Below are 15943 nucleotides of genomic sequence, written 5' to 3' on the forward strand. Positions count from 1 at the left end.
AGGCCAGTAGACATGTTAATTAGGCAGGCAAGACAGATACACAAACTAACACCCCATAAAACCAATAAGCAAAATAACAACAACCACAAAAAAATGATCTTCAAAAGTTCTGAGAAAGGGTGACTTGGCAAATAACATGCTCACTGTATTCCTGTGAATCACAGCCTGGTATCCTCATTTTACAGTGTCTCGATGCCACTAAACCTGGTACAATCAGATCATACTTTGCTTAGAGTAAGAAACAGCTCAGTCTAGTATTTCTGGGTTTGGAAAGCAGCTGACTGAAAAGAGTATTTAGCTGTTCAGCACTTTGAGATGTGTCAGCTCCCAGTCCCTTCACCAGCAAAAGGTTTTAAACCACAAACTATTCAAAATTAGCAAAACTAGCAAGACCTTGGAACTCAGACAGTAAAAGAGGACTGACTACACAACTGTGAACACACACTCATTTTGATCTGTGATTCTGGTTTGCCTTTGACTGTCTCCAACCTCTTGAATAATTTTTAGTCACACCACAAAATGTGTTATTTTACCTCAGGTTTCACATGATATTAACACCCTAGTGCATAATAAGACCACCAGAACTGGTGAACTCCTAGTCCTATGAAAAGAAACAAGTAGGTCTCTAAGTGCCCTAAAAGGCAATTCTGTCACATCAACTTGAATAGCATTGATTTAAATGGATCCGATTTCTAAGACAACTTCACTAGCATTTCTCAGTATCTTATTATATCTCATAACATCTCTACAGTGAATCCAAATCTATTTTTACCTACCTTCTCTGCTTGCCAGAACAATTCTTCATAGACTTGCAATATTTTTTATTTTTAAAGATGTGTCTAAGCAATTCCTCTGTTCTTACACTACCAAGCCTATACTTTTTCATTTCACAAACCGTGCTCTCTGGATTTTGCCACATTTCAACCTGCATGACCTCTATGCATTTTTCATTTTCATTCAATGGCCAAACTCCTTTCAAACAGTTTAATAACTTGAAGGAAACTTCTGGTGTTTCACTTTGCGTCACTCATTTCCTAAAGTGGGTGAAGAGCAACCACTGTTTTGCCTAAAATTGTCTGAATTTTCTATTCATAGGTGCAGCACGTAACAGATGTGCTCTCCTTATGTTTGGCTTTATAGTCTGTTTCGTATATTCCAGAACAAAATGTAACATCTTTTCAAATCTGTCAAAAATTCTATTCATCTACTTAAAGTTTCCTGTCTCATTACACATACTGCAATCAGATAAAGATGGATACTCACAGCATTTGAGATCAGCTCTTTCTGTCAGGAGAAGGGAAAGAAGTTCCCCGCTAAACTTGCCTACTACACAGTCCCAATGCTTCATCAAGTTTCATACATGTGCAAATGTCCTTGACTTTTATGCTACCACAGCCCAGCTTGGTGAACATCACCTCTATTAACTTGCTTACTAATGCTGTCAGTTGCTGCTCCCACATGTGTGATGATATTGGATATATGTTCCTCAAATCTCATTCTACTGCAATCCTCTATTGATTTTAGTAATGATCCCTCTGAATATTTCTCTTAATTGAGGTCAAACAAGATGAGATTTCAAACCTCATAACACGAACATGCGTGTTTAGCCTGCAGCTAAACTCTGAAGGACTATCATAGATATTCTGTTCAGTTTTATTATTAAAAATACTCTTGACTGACTTCTCAATCATTTATTTGGGTTGTGATATTAAGTACTGCCAAGTTAAGTTTACCTACAGTTGTTCATCCTTTGCATTGGCTTACGTGAGCACAGGTGAATGATACACTGACTGTACACAAAACAAAAAGAAGAAATCCTTTTATACTCCCTTACTTATTTGATTTCTAATTTCTGAAGGGAAAAACACCTTAAATTTCTTGACCATATATTTTCTTCACATCTCCAGAAGTCCCTTATTCTACAGCAGAAAATTACATGTTCTATTCAATGCACTATGGTCAGCTAAGGTTTTCCTGCACTCTGTAGAGATCAAACACTTCCATTCATTTTGCCACTTACTACAAATTATTGGTTACTGGTTTCAGTTCATACCTAAAATGATCCCTGCAAATCAATTTAAAATGCAAATTTACTCTTTTTCAGTGTAGAAATGCTAAATATACATGTCCAGTATTAACTTCAAAGTTTGAAAGTGCTGTTGCTACTGAGAGATTAGGCAGTTCTAAAAAACCCTCATAACTGTGACAAATTCAAAACAACTTATCAAAACTCTGAAACTTGTTTCTTTCCTCTAAGCCATTTCCTTCTATCTTCCCACCCAACCAGCTCCAGTGGGACACACTGAGGAGTCACAAGAATCTTTTAGGGATGGAGGGAGTGACCGGGCATGTCCACACTGCAGTGGCAGCATGACTGCGGGTGCAGCAGGCACACCTTACCTGAGACTGCACTATCTGTGTGTTGTTGGAAACAGACCTCAGGCTGAGATGAAGAACCACTAAGAGCACAGGTGGTACTCAGGTATTAAGCTCACATGGAATTCTCTGTAGCCACAGATGTACCAGTTTAAAGCCCTCTCAATCAGTCCTGCCAATTACAAGCAAAGACACAGGTGGATCCCATCAGGCCCTAGCATACCTTGTGTTTCAAAGACTCTTCCATGATTATAAAAACCAAAGTTTTGGCAGAGGCATGAGTCCTGGAGCCAGGTATTGATGTCTTGGGCACACCTGTTTCTTCCAGAGTCTCTCCCCATTACTGAGAAGATTAAGGAGAACACTACCTATGCTCCTAAATCATTTAGCAGTCTTCCCAGGGACCTGAAATCTCTTTTGATCCACATTGCACTTCTGGTTGCAACATCATTAGTACCCACATGAAAGATCAGGAGAGAGTAATAGTCTGAAGGTTGTACTAAGCTTGTCAGTTAATTGGTGACATCCCCAGCTGGGGGCCCAGAGGTGCAGCAAACTTCCCTGAGAAGAGCAAATAGGTGCCTCCGTTCTGCTCAGGAGGCAGTCACCAGTGACCATAACTCGTTTCTTCTCAGTGCTAGTCTTAATGCAGGTCTTGCCGTGAGGGGTTGGTTGATGTGCCCTTGGTGAGGGTGCTTACACAGGTTCCTCCTCTTATCTTACCATGCACTTTGTCTCCCATACCCAGAGGCACGTACCTAATTCTGTAAAGCTAGCTGAGGGGGTTCCTCTTGCAGCTCTGTGCAGTAACCTGCTTCCACCCATCCCTATCCTCCACCACACTGCCTTCCTCCAGGCACAAAACAGATCCTGGACCTACCTCTATAATAGCAGCCATGCTGAGCTGGCTTGTGTGTGCCAGAGATGGCAGAGCACAGCTCCATGGACCAGTCTCCTTCTCAGACCCTCTGTGTGTGGTTGGAAACAGACCTCAGGCTGGGATGAAGAACCACTAAGAGCATGAGTGATACTTGGGTATTAAGCTCAAATGGAATTCTCTGCAGTCACAGATGTACCAGTTTAAAGCTTCAGCTTGCCCACCTCCTCCTGCAGCTCGGCCACCAGGCCACACCTCCCGCAGCTGTGCATGTTATTGCCTTCCATCTTGGGGAACGTCCCCCCACACCCCCCAAAGTCTGGGTGGGGGAAGCCACACGGGGAACGGAACATGCCCTCTGCAATTCTCGTGCAATAGTTACCCTATGCTATAGTTATACAGCAGCCAAACTAAGAGTAGCTTGAGTGTAATCACATGGGCTGCAGTCAACAGCAGCGACTGTACAGCAGGGCTGAGTTAGCAACTGCAGAGGTGAAACTTCATTTTGCATCCCAGCCTCACTGGGGATAGTCTAAAAGACTTAAGCATGGACACACCGCTGACCTCATTGGCCTTAACTGCAAACACTCCCTGTGGTTTTCCTTTCTACCTAGCTCTTACAGTCCCCACTGTATGAATGAAGTTCCTTCTACATTATTTTCCCTCCTTTGTTTGCTGCAGTAATTCCTGTCTCTTCCACTAGCATCAGTCCTGTCTGACTATGAGCTCCTAAATCAGCAAAGTTCTCCTGACACATGCCCAAGTCCCTCCCCAGTTTGCCTTCCACAGTCCTCCTCCAGAGCCCACTTTTCTGCCTCCTCAGATCACAAGGAAAAAAACTACTTCACAGAAAAAAAAAAAAAAAAAAAGCACCCAACTTCACTTTTTTATGCCAACTAGTTTTTAACTTTCCAGCACAGAATATTTCACCTTTGGCAATAAACAAACATCAGAAAGACCCTTGATTTATTTATTTCTACAAAAGCAAGTGACTTCCTTCTGTTTAGGAATCTGGTTTCATTAGTCTCCTGGCTCATACTAGTACAGCTTGACTTTGGTTCAGAACAACTCCCAAAAAATCCTTCTCACACAGAACAACTATATTAAATTTACATATTTGATTGTAAAAGTGTATGCATTTTGACAAAATGAATGTTGCTTTCTGCCTCTCAATTTTTCTATGTTTTTCTATCATTCATAAATTGGAGTGCTCTCAAAAAAAACCACAGAAATTTTAACAGCTAAATGGTTGGTTAATCAAACATAGGGAGCAGCTGAAATTAAGAGGTAATTATCTTACCTGTTGTGACACCATGAACAACTCCTTCCTTGGTCCTGGAACCTAAATAAAGAACAAGATTAGGTTGAAATTACATGTTCTTGAGTACTGGTAAAGATTAGATGGATGATAAAGAGGGATGAATATATAGATTACACACAGTCGCATACAGTATTTTCTAAGCTTATTAAAATTAAAGAGAAATTCAATCTAAGGGAAAGGGCAAAACCATCAATAAAGAGCAACTGCATGAATGTATATTGACTGTGGAAGGGTGAATAATACTGGAAACACTTCCACAGTTTATTTCTTGTATGTACTGACTTCCTTGCCATTTTCTTAATGGCTGTGTTAACTAAGCCTCCCACTTTGCAAACTCACATGGATGACTCTGCACAGAAATCATGTTACTGTTAACGTTCTAAAGAGGCTCATGCATGTGTTTCCTGGTTTAGCCAGGATAGGGTTAAGTTTCCTCAGCAGCAGCGGGGGAGCTCTAGCTGGGTTATTCAGATACCATGCCTATGTCACATCCTGGCGCTGAAGTGGGACAGTCGGTTACCGCCTGTACTGTGGGATTTGCTCTGCTCTCACTGCTGTATCGGTAGATATTTTGCTCTGTTCATTGTTCTTACTGTTATTGTTCTTGTTTGTTGTGTTGTTGTTGCACTGTTGTATTAAACCTCTCCTTATCTCAGCCCCGGGGCTTTGTATTTCACTCCCTTTGTGGGGGAGGGGCAGCGGCCGCGTGGTCTCAGACCCCGGCAGGGACTGAACCACCACAATGTGTTTACAGAGACCAGAGCCAAAGTTTCCAGAAGATCCTTACAATTTCATCTTTCAACCCTTTTCCAGATCTCAGTTTGCAGTGGTTACAACCGTTATTGAACTACAGAAAAACCTAGAAGTTAAAGTCATGGGGGAGCTGGTAGTGCTAGGCAGATTTGGACAAAAATTAATCTGAAAGGAAAACATTAAACAATACATAGAATTCAAACATGAAAATGCCACCAGGGTCAAACCCAAGGTCTGCTGCATCCAGTGTCCTCCTTGTCACAGGCACATGTGACCACTTATATAAAGCAACCTAGAGCTAGTACAAGAATGAGACATAATGCAAGACCTGTGTAAGCATTGTAACTCTGTCACCCTGAAGACCAAACTGATTTCTGGAACACCCATGTAAAAATATCATGGCTTTTTACCACGCTGCATGAAAGGGAACAATCTCTCTTGTGTCTTCAGTGGAAAGAGAAACAAATTAGCACATATTGCTGTTGAAAACAACTTCATGTCTTTTTCCCTATCAGAGCTCTACTTGTCCTACTTGCTACTAATGTCAATTTATGGAACTTAAGACATGTATTTATGGCACTATCAGACTGACTACAGCATTGAAAAGGCTCTGTTATCCATGAGCAAGAGCAGAATAATAATCCATGATAAATAAGAGGAAAAAAAATGTTGCAGCAAGTAAAATGACATGTTCCTTTAACTAGCTAATGAAGAGGTTAAACAGCTGAGAAGTCTTTTTCCCCCTGTATTCTGTTTTTCTCTTTAAAAAAAGCTTAGTTTCTCTCACTGAAGATATTTACCACTGAGAGAATTGTTCATTTCATTAGATCTGAGGTGTTAACATCTAAGAACTTGTTTTATAACTTTGGTTCTCAGCCTTGCAGCACCATGAGACCTGAAGAAGCAAAGCACTTTGAACACATACTGGAATCCAAGCAGATGATGGTTCTGCTGACTTCTAGAAAGAGATTAAACACCATTTCAGGCTTACAGTGTCTCTATGGAATACTTAATATTAAGCATTTGCTTTTAAATGCATTTTTAGATCTGACCAATATCTCGTTCATCTTGTTGAAGTTACTGTCTGCAAGCCAAGCTATTAAACACATGGAAACATGTGAATAACAAGTACTCGGTTCCCTAGGGCTGGCAAGAGATGGATGGTATGTCAGAACTCCCTGAGGACCTCTGCAACGTATACATCTCTAGAGGGACATATACAAGTTGATTCTTATTTCACTTACCCTGACACAACACTGCTATAACCACAACTAACACAGACATGCTAGTCTCTGTTAGTGGAAGACAGACTTTTCTTTAACGAAAGCTCGGCTTGCAGACCCATACAGAACAGTTATGTATAGCTGAATCTAATTGGCAAACAACCAGCTAAGTGGTGGTCCAGACCTTACAGCATATGTTAGAGCTCAATACTATTTGCCCCACTACTGCACACTTGCATGGAAGTAGCTGTTTCTGCAGTCACAGCTACAACAGCATCTAGAAGTACATTAGGATATGCCAGAACAGACCTATAAATAACAACAGTTGAATTCACTAGGACAACTTCTGGCTGGCAGTGAAGGAAAGCTGGTCATCCACATCGCTTCCAAGAGAAACCAGCTGTCCTTCATTCCCAAAACATCAATAATCTTGCTTATTGTACTCTGCCATAACAAGGACAACAGAGGGATCAGAGTAGGGATAATATAAGACCAAGGAACCTGACTCTGACCTACACTGCTTAGGTGATGCAATCAGAGCTGGTTAAAGGCAGGGAGACATAAGCCCTAATTAAGGGAAGCAGAAATCATCATCTAAGGAAAACACTTGCTCCCAAGCGCTGAAGCCCATTATTCCACCAGACAGACCTTGAGTCCCCTGACTACTCCGCTGGCTTTTCTACTACCAAAGGAAAATAAGAAACCTTCTGAAAAAGAGAGTGCAGCAGAGGAATTTGGATGGTATTGCCAAATAGGTCATGACTGCACTGTTCTACTCTAAAGCCATGTGCCAGCTAAGCACAGGGAGTAGTAAACAACTCATCCCCTAGCCACCTTGCTCCTGATAAACTATTCCTTTGTCTTGCTAGGGTATAACACAACAAAAAATGATCAAACTGGAAACTTCCATTCCTGAGCACTGAACATGCACTCAAGAGTCAACTGAGCAAAAACTTCAACTCCCTAGTAGCACACACAGAGCTCAGAGGAGCTCTTGAGCAGCAGATCACTAAGAGCGTGCCAGAGCAGCCTTCTTACTCTTAGTTCCTGGTTTCAAAGCAAGTGGGGGTAAGTATTGCCACTCATTTCCTTGCTGCTTCAGACCAACAGCTCTTGAAGGATACATAGAAACCCAGTTTTAAATTTATGGCATACACAATGCAGCACAGGACTGCTGAGCCTTGGTCCTCCTTTCTAATCCATGATCAGGCCATTGTTTGACATCAAGAAAGGTCCTGATGCTGTGCTTGTATGAGTCAAGACAGAGCCACTGATTTCAGCTGGCCAATGCTGAAATACATCAGCAGAGGAATTTAGGGGAAAAAACCACACACCTGAAAGCATAAAAACACATTATAGACTGTACTGAACAGTATCTTGGATATTAAAAAGCAGGACAAAGACAGTAGACTGGAGGAAGAAAGAACAGACTTCAGCATGGAGAGGGAAAAAGATCTCCAGTTAACCCTCCAGTATGCCACTCTCCCTCAGAGCTCTAAATTTCCTCCCGTGCCAAAGAAAACTTTTCTTGCAACAAAAAAAAAAAAAAGGAAAAAAAAAAAAGTAAGTTACAGTGACCACATTTCATCCCAACCAGCAGCTTTTGTTAATAGAACTCTTGTCGTCAGGTAGAATGATGTTACAATCTTTCAGATAATGGCTAACAGCAGCCAGGACATAAAGGTCCAGATCTTTCCCATATTTACTTAAATTCCACTGATTTCAGTGGGAGACCATATCACCTAGGGGATCTGGACTAAAGACTTCACATCTTATTAATTCTCCAGCAGCAATGAATGGCTGAATGTCATGGAGTTGACTGTTGAAACTGAAAATTATTAACAGGTCCTTCTCAGCCCAATGTTGTTAGGTTCTTTTCTGCAAGATGTCAGGCAGCTTTCACAGCATATCCTGGCTGTGAAACTCATATCTGAAAACCCAACTATAGAGATGGGGAGGGAGAAACCTTCAGGAGCTCTAATGCAGTGTGCAGCTCCTCTCCTCTGCTCATAAAGGGGTTTCACCACCTTTTGCATGCAACTGTTATCAGCCTACAGAACCAAGGAATTATCACACCAGCCTTTGCTAATGCTGCTCAGGAGAAGAGCCACCCCTGCTGTGTGCTTGGGAAGTAGACAGAGAAATACCCAGCTCTTTGTTTGTCCCTTACCCTACTTGTTCCTGTTGAAACTTCAGCTGGCGAAGTTGTGGCTCCCTATAAACAGGCATTGGCAGGCACACACCCAGGCATATGAACTGCCAGAGCTCCTGAAGGCAGCTTCCAACCACAGGCTTTTTCACCTGCATGATTGAAACTCTGCATATAGCTCTTTCCTCCTGAAAAGAAGGCATCTGCTGTGGGAAGGATCCTTCACCATTACTACAATCATATACATGGGTCTCTATCATGGCTCAGGGCTCTGCTGTCCTCAGTATTTCATTCTTGAAATAAATAACAAGCCTGCCCTTGAAAGTTCAACCTCAGCAAAAGCATCTCTGAAGACAATAGGAAATCTGTTGCCTTTGGGAGCAGAACTAAGTTCAAATATTATTACAACCTGGAGAACAGGTCAGACGCAAAGATTAATTCAGCACACAACGCAGGTTTCTAATACAAAGAAATAAGTGACCCCAGAAGCATGGTGAGGAACTACAAGAAAACAAAATTAAAAAAAGAAAGCCCTACCCCTGAAAAATAACTCCAACATCAAGCACAATGTACAGTGAAAGGACATCTATTTTGATACAGAAAATGAGCAGACGCTCATTTTAAAATAGACTCATCTTACAATTAGTTTTCAAAATGACTGCCATCTCTGTTGGCAAGAGCACTGAGCTTTGCCATGGCTCAGCAGGAGAAAAGTATATTCCAAATGAGTAGTCTAAACTATCTGGAGCAGAAATAATTTGTTACAGACTGGCACTAGCCTGCAAGGGCAGAGGGAATCCTGAAAAGACACTGGAATTGCACAGATCTCAGTGCTCCCATTTAAAAGAAATGCCTCTGGTTTTCAGCTCTGTTTAACTTCTCTTTGATATCTGTGCACATCATCCTAGCTACACACAGCATCCATTACAGAACTGACCTGCTAGAAAAATCAGCAAAAAAGAAATAATCTCCAGAAAAGAGTATCTTTTCCCCTCCATTATTTTATAGATGAACTTTATTTGATGAATAGGAGAAATAGATCCATAATTATATTTTTTTAAATGACCATGTATTCATATGGTCTTGGCAGATTATTTTCCTGTGAATTTTTCATGGCAGCATTTGCAAGATAGTCCTCTAAAGCCCAATACTTGCTAAGTAAAGAGGATGATCATGCAATCAGTGTACTGATCTGGGATTTGAAAATAATTTTATCCCTGGCTCTGTGCAAGACTCTTGTGTGGCCTAAATAAGTCACTTAACTGTTTCACTACCTTGGGGTCTACCTGCCCTACCTCATTAACTGTAGTGTCTCTTCCTTGAGAAGTCATGGAAAGTATCTGCTATGGATATGCAATATTACATGAAGTACAGAACATGAAGTTAATTTCAAAAGATGAGGAGACGACACTTTGCCATACAAAATGTTAACGTTGACGTGCCAAGAAGCCAGCATGGCTTATGCTCAGTTGCTGAACTAACCTCTCAAGTTTCTTCTTGTAAAATCCCAGTTAAAACACACGTGTTCTATGGGATGCTGTGAAGCTACCTTCCACCTCAGATTTTACATCTTTTTCTCAATTTATTTTACTGTACCAACTACCCCTTCAGCCTTAACCTAGCAAATGTCTTGAATAGACTGTCAGCTAGTGACCTGTACTGTAAGGCACCCCTTAAGACATGACCTCAATCAGTCTGGCATTACAGGTGTGGCACCACAGAGCAGTAACACACGGCCAGCACAACACAGTGACCTAAGAACCAATGTTCACCTTCAAAGAACTGGAGCTCAAGAGGGCACAACTCTCCTCTTGTTCTGTAACAGTCTCCTACAAGTGATTACATATATTTTTTTTGCAGAAGAATAGGTCTGATGAGGATCCAGTTGTGAGCGTCAGGGTACACCGACCAGCAGTGTGGTCTCTGCTGCCCACCTACCCACATAGAGGACACCCTCCTTCGTCTTTCCTGCTGCCTCTGCCACACCCTGCTTGGTTTTTTCTGCTGCTGCTACGACTCCCTCCTTTGCCTTGGAAAGTCCTTTCATGAACACATCCATGGCTGAGAAATTTCTTCACACAGCTCTAGAAAAGAAAAAAAAAAAGAAAAAGACAGTACACTTTCAGCTTTTTATCCCAGAAAGGGAAGAAAATTTTATTCAAACCAAATGGGATCACAATTACTTAAAAATGATAGTATTTATACCCTCATAATATGTAGCTTTCACCCTTATCTTATTAGCAATACCCTTCTGTATGTGAGGTTGCACTTAGTATTTCAGATAGAAAGAACAGTTAAATAACTAGAAAGGAGTACAATTACATGAATCACCTTTACATTTTCTCACATGCTGCTGTACGTAGCAAATTAAACAGCACTGCCAGAGCAGTTCCCTCAATCCAAGTAAAGCTTGGGGATCCTGTTTCCACAGAATCCTACAGAGAGGCCGCTGATAACGCAGTTCTGGTTGGAAGATGGACTCATTGGTATGACAAGTCCCTTCCTTGCCTACCAAGGCATCATTTCCTCCAAAGGACAGTTCAGTTCACGTGCTGATTGCAAGATTTAGCCCTGTGATTCGATGATACTCCACCTCTCATCCAGAGGAAAAATCCAACTTAAAAAAACTAGCAACTTACAAAAAAGACCAACAAACCAAACCACAAAACCCCAAAATCCTTCTAAATGAAAATGTTTGCTTGTTATAAGAAACTGCCATTACAACCCAGAAGGACTGGAGCAAATAGAAAATGCTGCTTTTCCAGTAGTCCAGCATTTTGTGCGCAGTCCATGCCACTTTCTGGAAATTGAGTTTTCCCGAATGGGTTCTTTGCATGAGAAAAGATTTTACTAAAAAGCAAAAGCAAGAATGCAGGATTTTAAAAGCACTGCACTAAAGCTACCAAGTGAGTGCTGTGGCAGCTATACAACCCAGCACTACACCAAAACTACTAAAATAGTAATTAAACCCGAGAAATCGGTGTCTCTTCAACAAATTCGTTATCGATAGTCCTTTCTCTTCCTGCACCCACACAGAAAGAAGCGCTGCCTGTTATTTTCTTTCTCTGCTTGGAGGCTGAGTAGGAGGAACGGATGTCTAGGAAGGCATCTGGGCTGCCGCAGCTTTCTCCTAACTCGTGACGAGCGTGCGAGGAAAGGCAGCATTTGTGCTCCAGCCAAACTGCCTACGGGACCTGTCACCCTGGGGCTGGGGTGGTGGTGGGGGGGTGTCTTACACACGCAAAACCGGCTCCTCCACCGCTGGGATCCCCAGGCCTGTCCCCAGTCCCATCCATCCCGGGGTGGGGGGCAGCACCACGACCAGGTGCGGGGGCCCTGGGGACCGCGGGCGGGTGGTGCGGAATATATATGAAATAATACACAGACACCTGCAGAGGGAGGGAGAGGGCAGGCCGCCGTGACCATATAGAAATACACACATATATAGAGAAAGAGGCACCTACCGAGGAAGGCAGGGCGACGCGACCGTATGGCACCCACGGGCTCCAGCTGACACGCCGTCTGCACAAGGCGGCCACGGCGCCCGGCTTCTCCTCCCTCCCCCGTGCCCACAAGAGAGCGTTCAACAGGAATTATATACATATATATAACGTTTTGCAGATTTTATATATATATATAAACACACGTGTGCGTATACATACACATGCACGCACCCCTACGGCTACGCAGCCACAGCGAGCCCAGCCCTCGGCAGCACCGACGCGGAGCGGAGCCTCCCAGCCCCGCCGCGCCGCTCCCTCCCCCGCGAGCCCGGAGCGCCCCGGGGGCCGCCGCCGCCACCCCGCAGCGGAGCGGAGCGGAGCAGCTCCCGCGCCCTCGGCCGCCCCCGGCGACGGCGCCCGCCCCGCCCCGCCACTTACCGCCGGGCTCCTCCGTCACCGGCGACCGACCCGTTCCGAGCAGGCGTGGGGCGGTGGGGTTGGGGGGGGGGTCGGGGAGGCGGAGGCTTGGAGGGGCCGGAGAGGAGCTGCCCCTGCTCAGCACATCCCCGAGGGGGGGGAGAGCGGGCCGGGTCTGCTGGAGCCACCCCCGACGGCAGCCCCGCAGGCGGCGAGTGTGAGAGAGGCGAGGGCTAGCGGTGGAGAGAGAATGCGCCGCGGGGGGCGGGGGGAGGGAGGAGCGGAGGGGGGCAGGGAGGCTCCCGCCACGCTCCCCGCCTTCCCCCGGCCCACCCTCCGCGGGGGTTTGCGCCCCCCGCCCGGCCTCCTGCGTCCACCCCCCCTCGCGTCCTCCGTGGGAGCGCGGTGGGCGGTGTGATAAGCCGGGAGCACTCGTTCCGTCACCGCACACCGAGAGAGGAGCAAGAGCCAAAGGAAGATCAGGCGACCGGATCCCCCTGTGACTCCGCACACCCACCACTAGCTCAAAAGGCCGGAGCACCCCATCTTAGAAGAAGTGTAAGGAAGCTGCTGATGATGACTGCAGCACACCTGTGTTTCACTTCCCCAAAGCCTTAGAAAACCTCCCCAAGCATCTCATTGCTTTTTCTTCTACTTCCAAATCTTTGGCCTTGAGTGACTGGAGTTCAACGTGACTGTTCTCACAAGATTCATAACCCCAGCTGATTTTTAAGTATGGGAGTTGATGCTCTTGCAGTTGTAATTTGAGTCTTAACCCTATTGCAACACCCCCCCCCCCCCCCCCCCCCAAAACAAACAAAAAAAAATCATCCCAAATCAGGAACACTGTGAGAAGAGCCGCCTCACTCCTGCCAGATTTGCCTGACCCCTACACCTCTACTAGCATCCTCCACCATATGCTCCATGGCCAGTGTTACTCAAGTCTTAAACTGATGCATAGAAGTCACTTTTCCCCCCAAAGGCGAAAGCTATCACAATTCTCTCTTTTGGTAGCAGAATTTAGACATGAAAAGCTAAGACCAGTAGGAGACAAGGCATTAGAACAGATGGACCTTCAGCTTCAGTACATCAGTTCATGTGCCGTATAAAATCCTGCAAGATCTACACAGCAGTTTGTTTTTTGTTGCACTCCAAAAGGAGAAACAGAACATGGTATAGATGAGATACTAGGTTGTGAGCGGCAAGGAGCATCTTTCATCCATCATCCTGTGCAGACAGCTGATGCATCCCTGGTTTTGTTTTCATTCTGAACACGTAGTGCAGTCTTCCTTTTGTCAGGCTTCTTCATAAGTCTTCACATTTCTATACTGTTTGGTAAACTTTCTTTTGGTTCATTCCACTACTAGTTTTAATCAACCAAGCATTCAGCAATATATTGTATTTCTTTGTGTAAGAAGGTGTAGACTGATAATACAAATCATTCCTTCATAATTCTGCCCTCAAGAAAAGCCTTAAAAAACAAAAAACCAAAAGAGCCCAGGAATTAAATTACATTAGGCACCTCATTCATCCCATGCAGCATATTCGTACTTAGTGGTGCAAGAACTAGATGTAGTATTTCTATTTCCTCCCAATTTGGGGAAGAGGAAAATCAAAGTTTATCAAAATCATATTCTTTCTACATGTTGTTAACTGGCCCAGCAATTCATATACCTTAGTATATAAACTGACTCATTGAAAGCCACTCCCTCAGTCATTCTCTACTACCCAGGCCAGTAAACTTAGACCCCAAATTAGAATTAAAGTGAATATTGCACTCCTTATGTATTATCTTCCAGATTTAAAGAAGCCTTTTGTTTCTCTAGCATGCAAGCAACTATGAGCATGAAATGTTGCTTTTTATTATGCTGATATAAATCTGGATAGTCTTATTTTTATTTAATTATGTTAGCAATAACAGAAAATCTAGTATGATAAACATCCTTGTGTATTTATGGCTCTATTTCTGAAACCTTTACAAAGAAGAGCTCAGATGTTTGCAACTCCTAGCTTTTGCAAGGTTTCTTTTTTTGCCTTGTGTTTATCAAAGGGAGGCATTATGTTCTGCTGTTAAACAAAGTAACAGCTTGTCAGTTAATAAAAGCATGCAGCTAGAAAGAAAGAGGTAAAGGCAAGAGGGATCAGTTACCACAGCAGAAATAAAGCTTAAAATTTCAGCTGTAGTATTCAAAATAGGCAGCTGTTAAATTCTAAATCAAACGGTAAGAGGCACAGAAGGAAGAAAAATAGAGTTTGAACGTTGACACAAGAAATTCTTCATTCTAAAAACGGATGGGACTTAAGTGGAAAACAGAATTAAATATGGTAGGGAATTAGCATTGCATCTCCAAGGTAATTCCTATTTAAACCACACTGTCTACAACAGCAGAGTGGTATTTTTTTAGGTTGTCTCCTCAGTACTATTAGTATCACAGTAAGTTCCCCCCTGAAGCCTTTCCTGTCTGAAGAAAGGATAGTACCAAGCAGATTGCCCACTGATTGCATTTAAAACAAATCTTTATTTAATGACACTGTCTACTTTGCGTGAGCATCTAGAGCAAAAAATCAATTAAGTAGTCATAAAAACTCCTTCAATCCATCTTGCATTGCTGGCTAACTTACTGGTTTAGTTGCTAGTGATCAAGTAAATCTACTTTATCACTATGAAAAGCACAAATATTGACAATTGAACAACCTTGCAGAGTAAAACTGATCAGAATTTACTGTCTTTAGGTTAAAAAATTCAAATGTAAAACTCTTCATGTGGAAGCACTGGAAAGGTGTTCCTCTTGAACACTACATGATAAATTGAAAGTTTTCCCGTTTATTCAAAGAGTGACTCACACAGGCTCTCTGCGTCGCCACAGAACTGATAGGTGATGTTACTCAGACAAAAGGTACCTTTGAAAACCTAAAAAGCCACAGTATGAAAGGAAGCTGTTTTAGGGCAGGCTATTCACAGGTAACATTGATTATTCCACTGCAGGGTCTTTCTACTGATTGCAGATAATCTGAAAATGGTCTTAATTTGGTAAATCTGTTCACTGTGTGAAACAGGGCAATTTCAATGCAAATATATTTCAGTGTTTGGATTTCTTACAGAATAGTTTATGATATGCATTGCTTTAGAGGTGACTGGGAGTTCAGACCATTTTCATAGACTCTTGCATCACAATGCTCACATTTCTGTCCCCACTCAGGTCTCTCTGTGGGCCATTGCTGTCGTCACTGACCATGCTGTAACCACCTGTGTACATGAGCAATTTCTGAGAACTCAAAAACATGCTCAATTTCAAAAAAGTTGAGTGTGACCTCTCATGTGCTTACAGGTTACCCTGAGATTTAGCACATCACTATCTTAATATTTAGCATGCCCATAACTGT

General features: G+C 43.1%; 1 protein-coding gene across 4 annotated transcripts in view; it reads right to left on the minus strand.

Moving 5' to 3' along the window:
• Positions 1-12979, minus strand: part of SNCA (synuclein alpha) — a 72995-nt gene extending 60016 nt beyond the window's left edge. The window contains exons 1-4 of one of the 4 annotated variants that reach the window (XM_074866745.1): positions 12581-12978; positions 12164-12257; positions 10638-10783; positions 4554-4595 (exon numbers count right to left, since the gene is read on the minus strand). In XM_074866745.1, coding sequence (XP_074722846.1) covers positions 4554-4595; positions 10638-10758 — 163 coding nt within the window. In that variant the 5' untranslated portion in view covers positions 10759-10783; positions 12164-12257; positions 12581-12978. The other 3 variants (XM_074866746.1, XM_074866748.1, XM_074866744.1) reach the window with 3 other exon arrangements.
• Positions 12980-15943: the final 2964 nt, after the last annotated feature.

This window comes from Strix uralensis, chromosome 4, assembly GCF_047716275.1.
Source record: "Strix uralensis isolate ZFMK-TIS-50842 chromosome 4, bStrUra1, whole genome shotgun sequence".
Classification (NCBI taxonomy): domain Eukaryota; kingdom Metazoa; phylum Chordata; class Aves; order Strigiformes; family Strigidae; genus Strix; species Strix uralensis.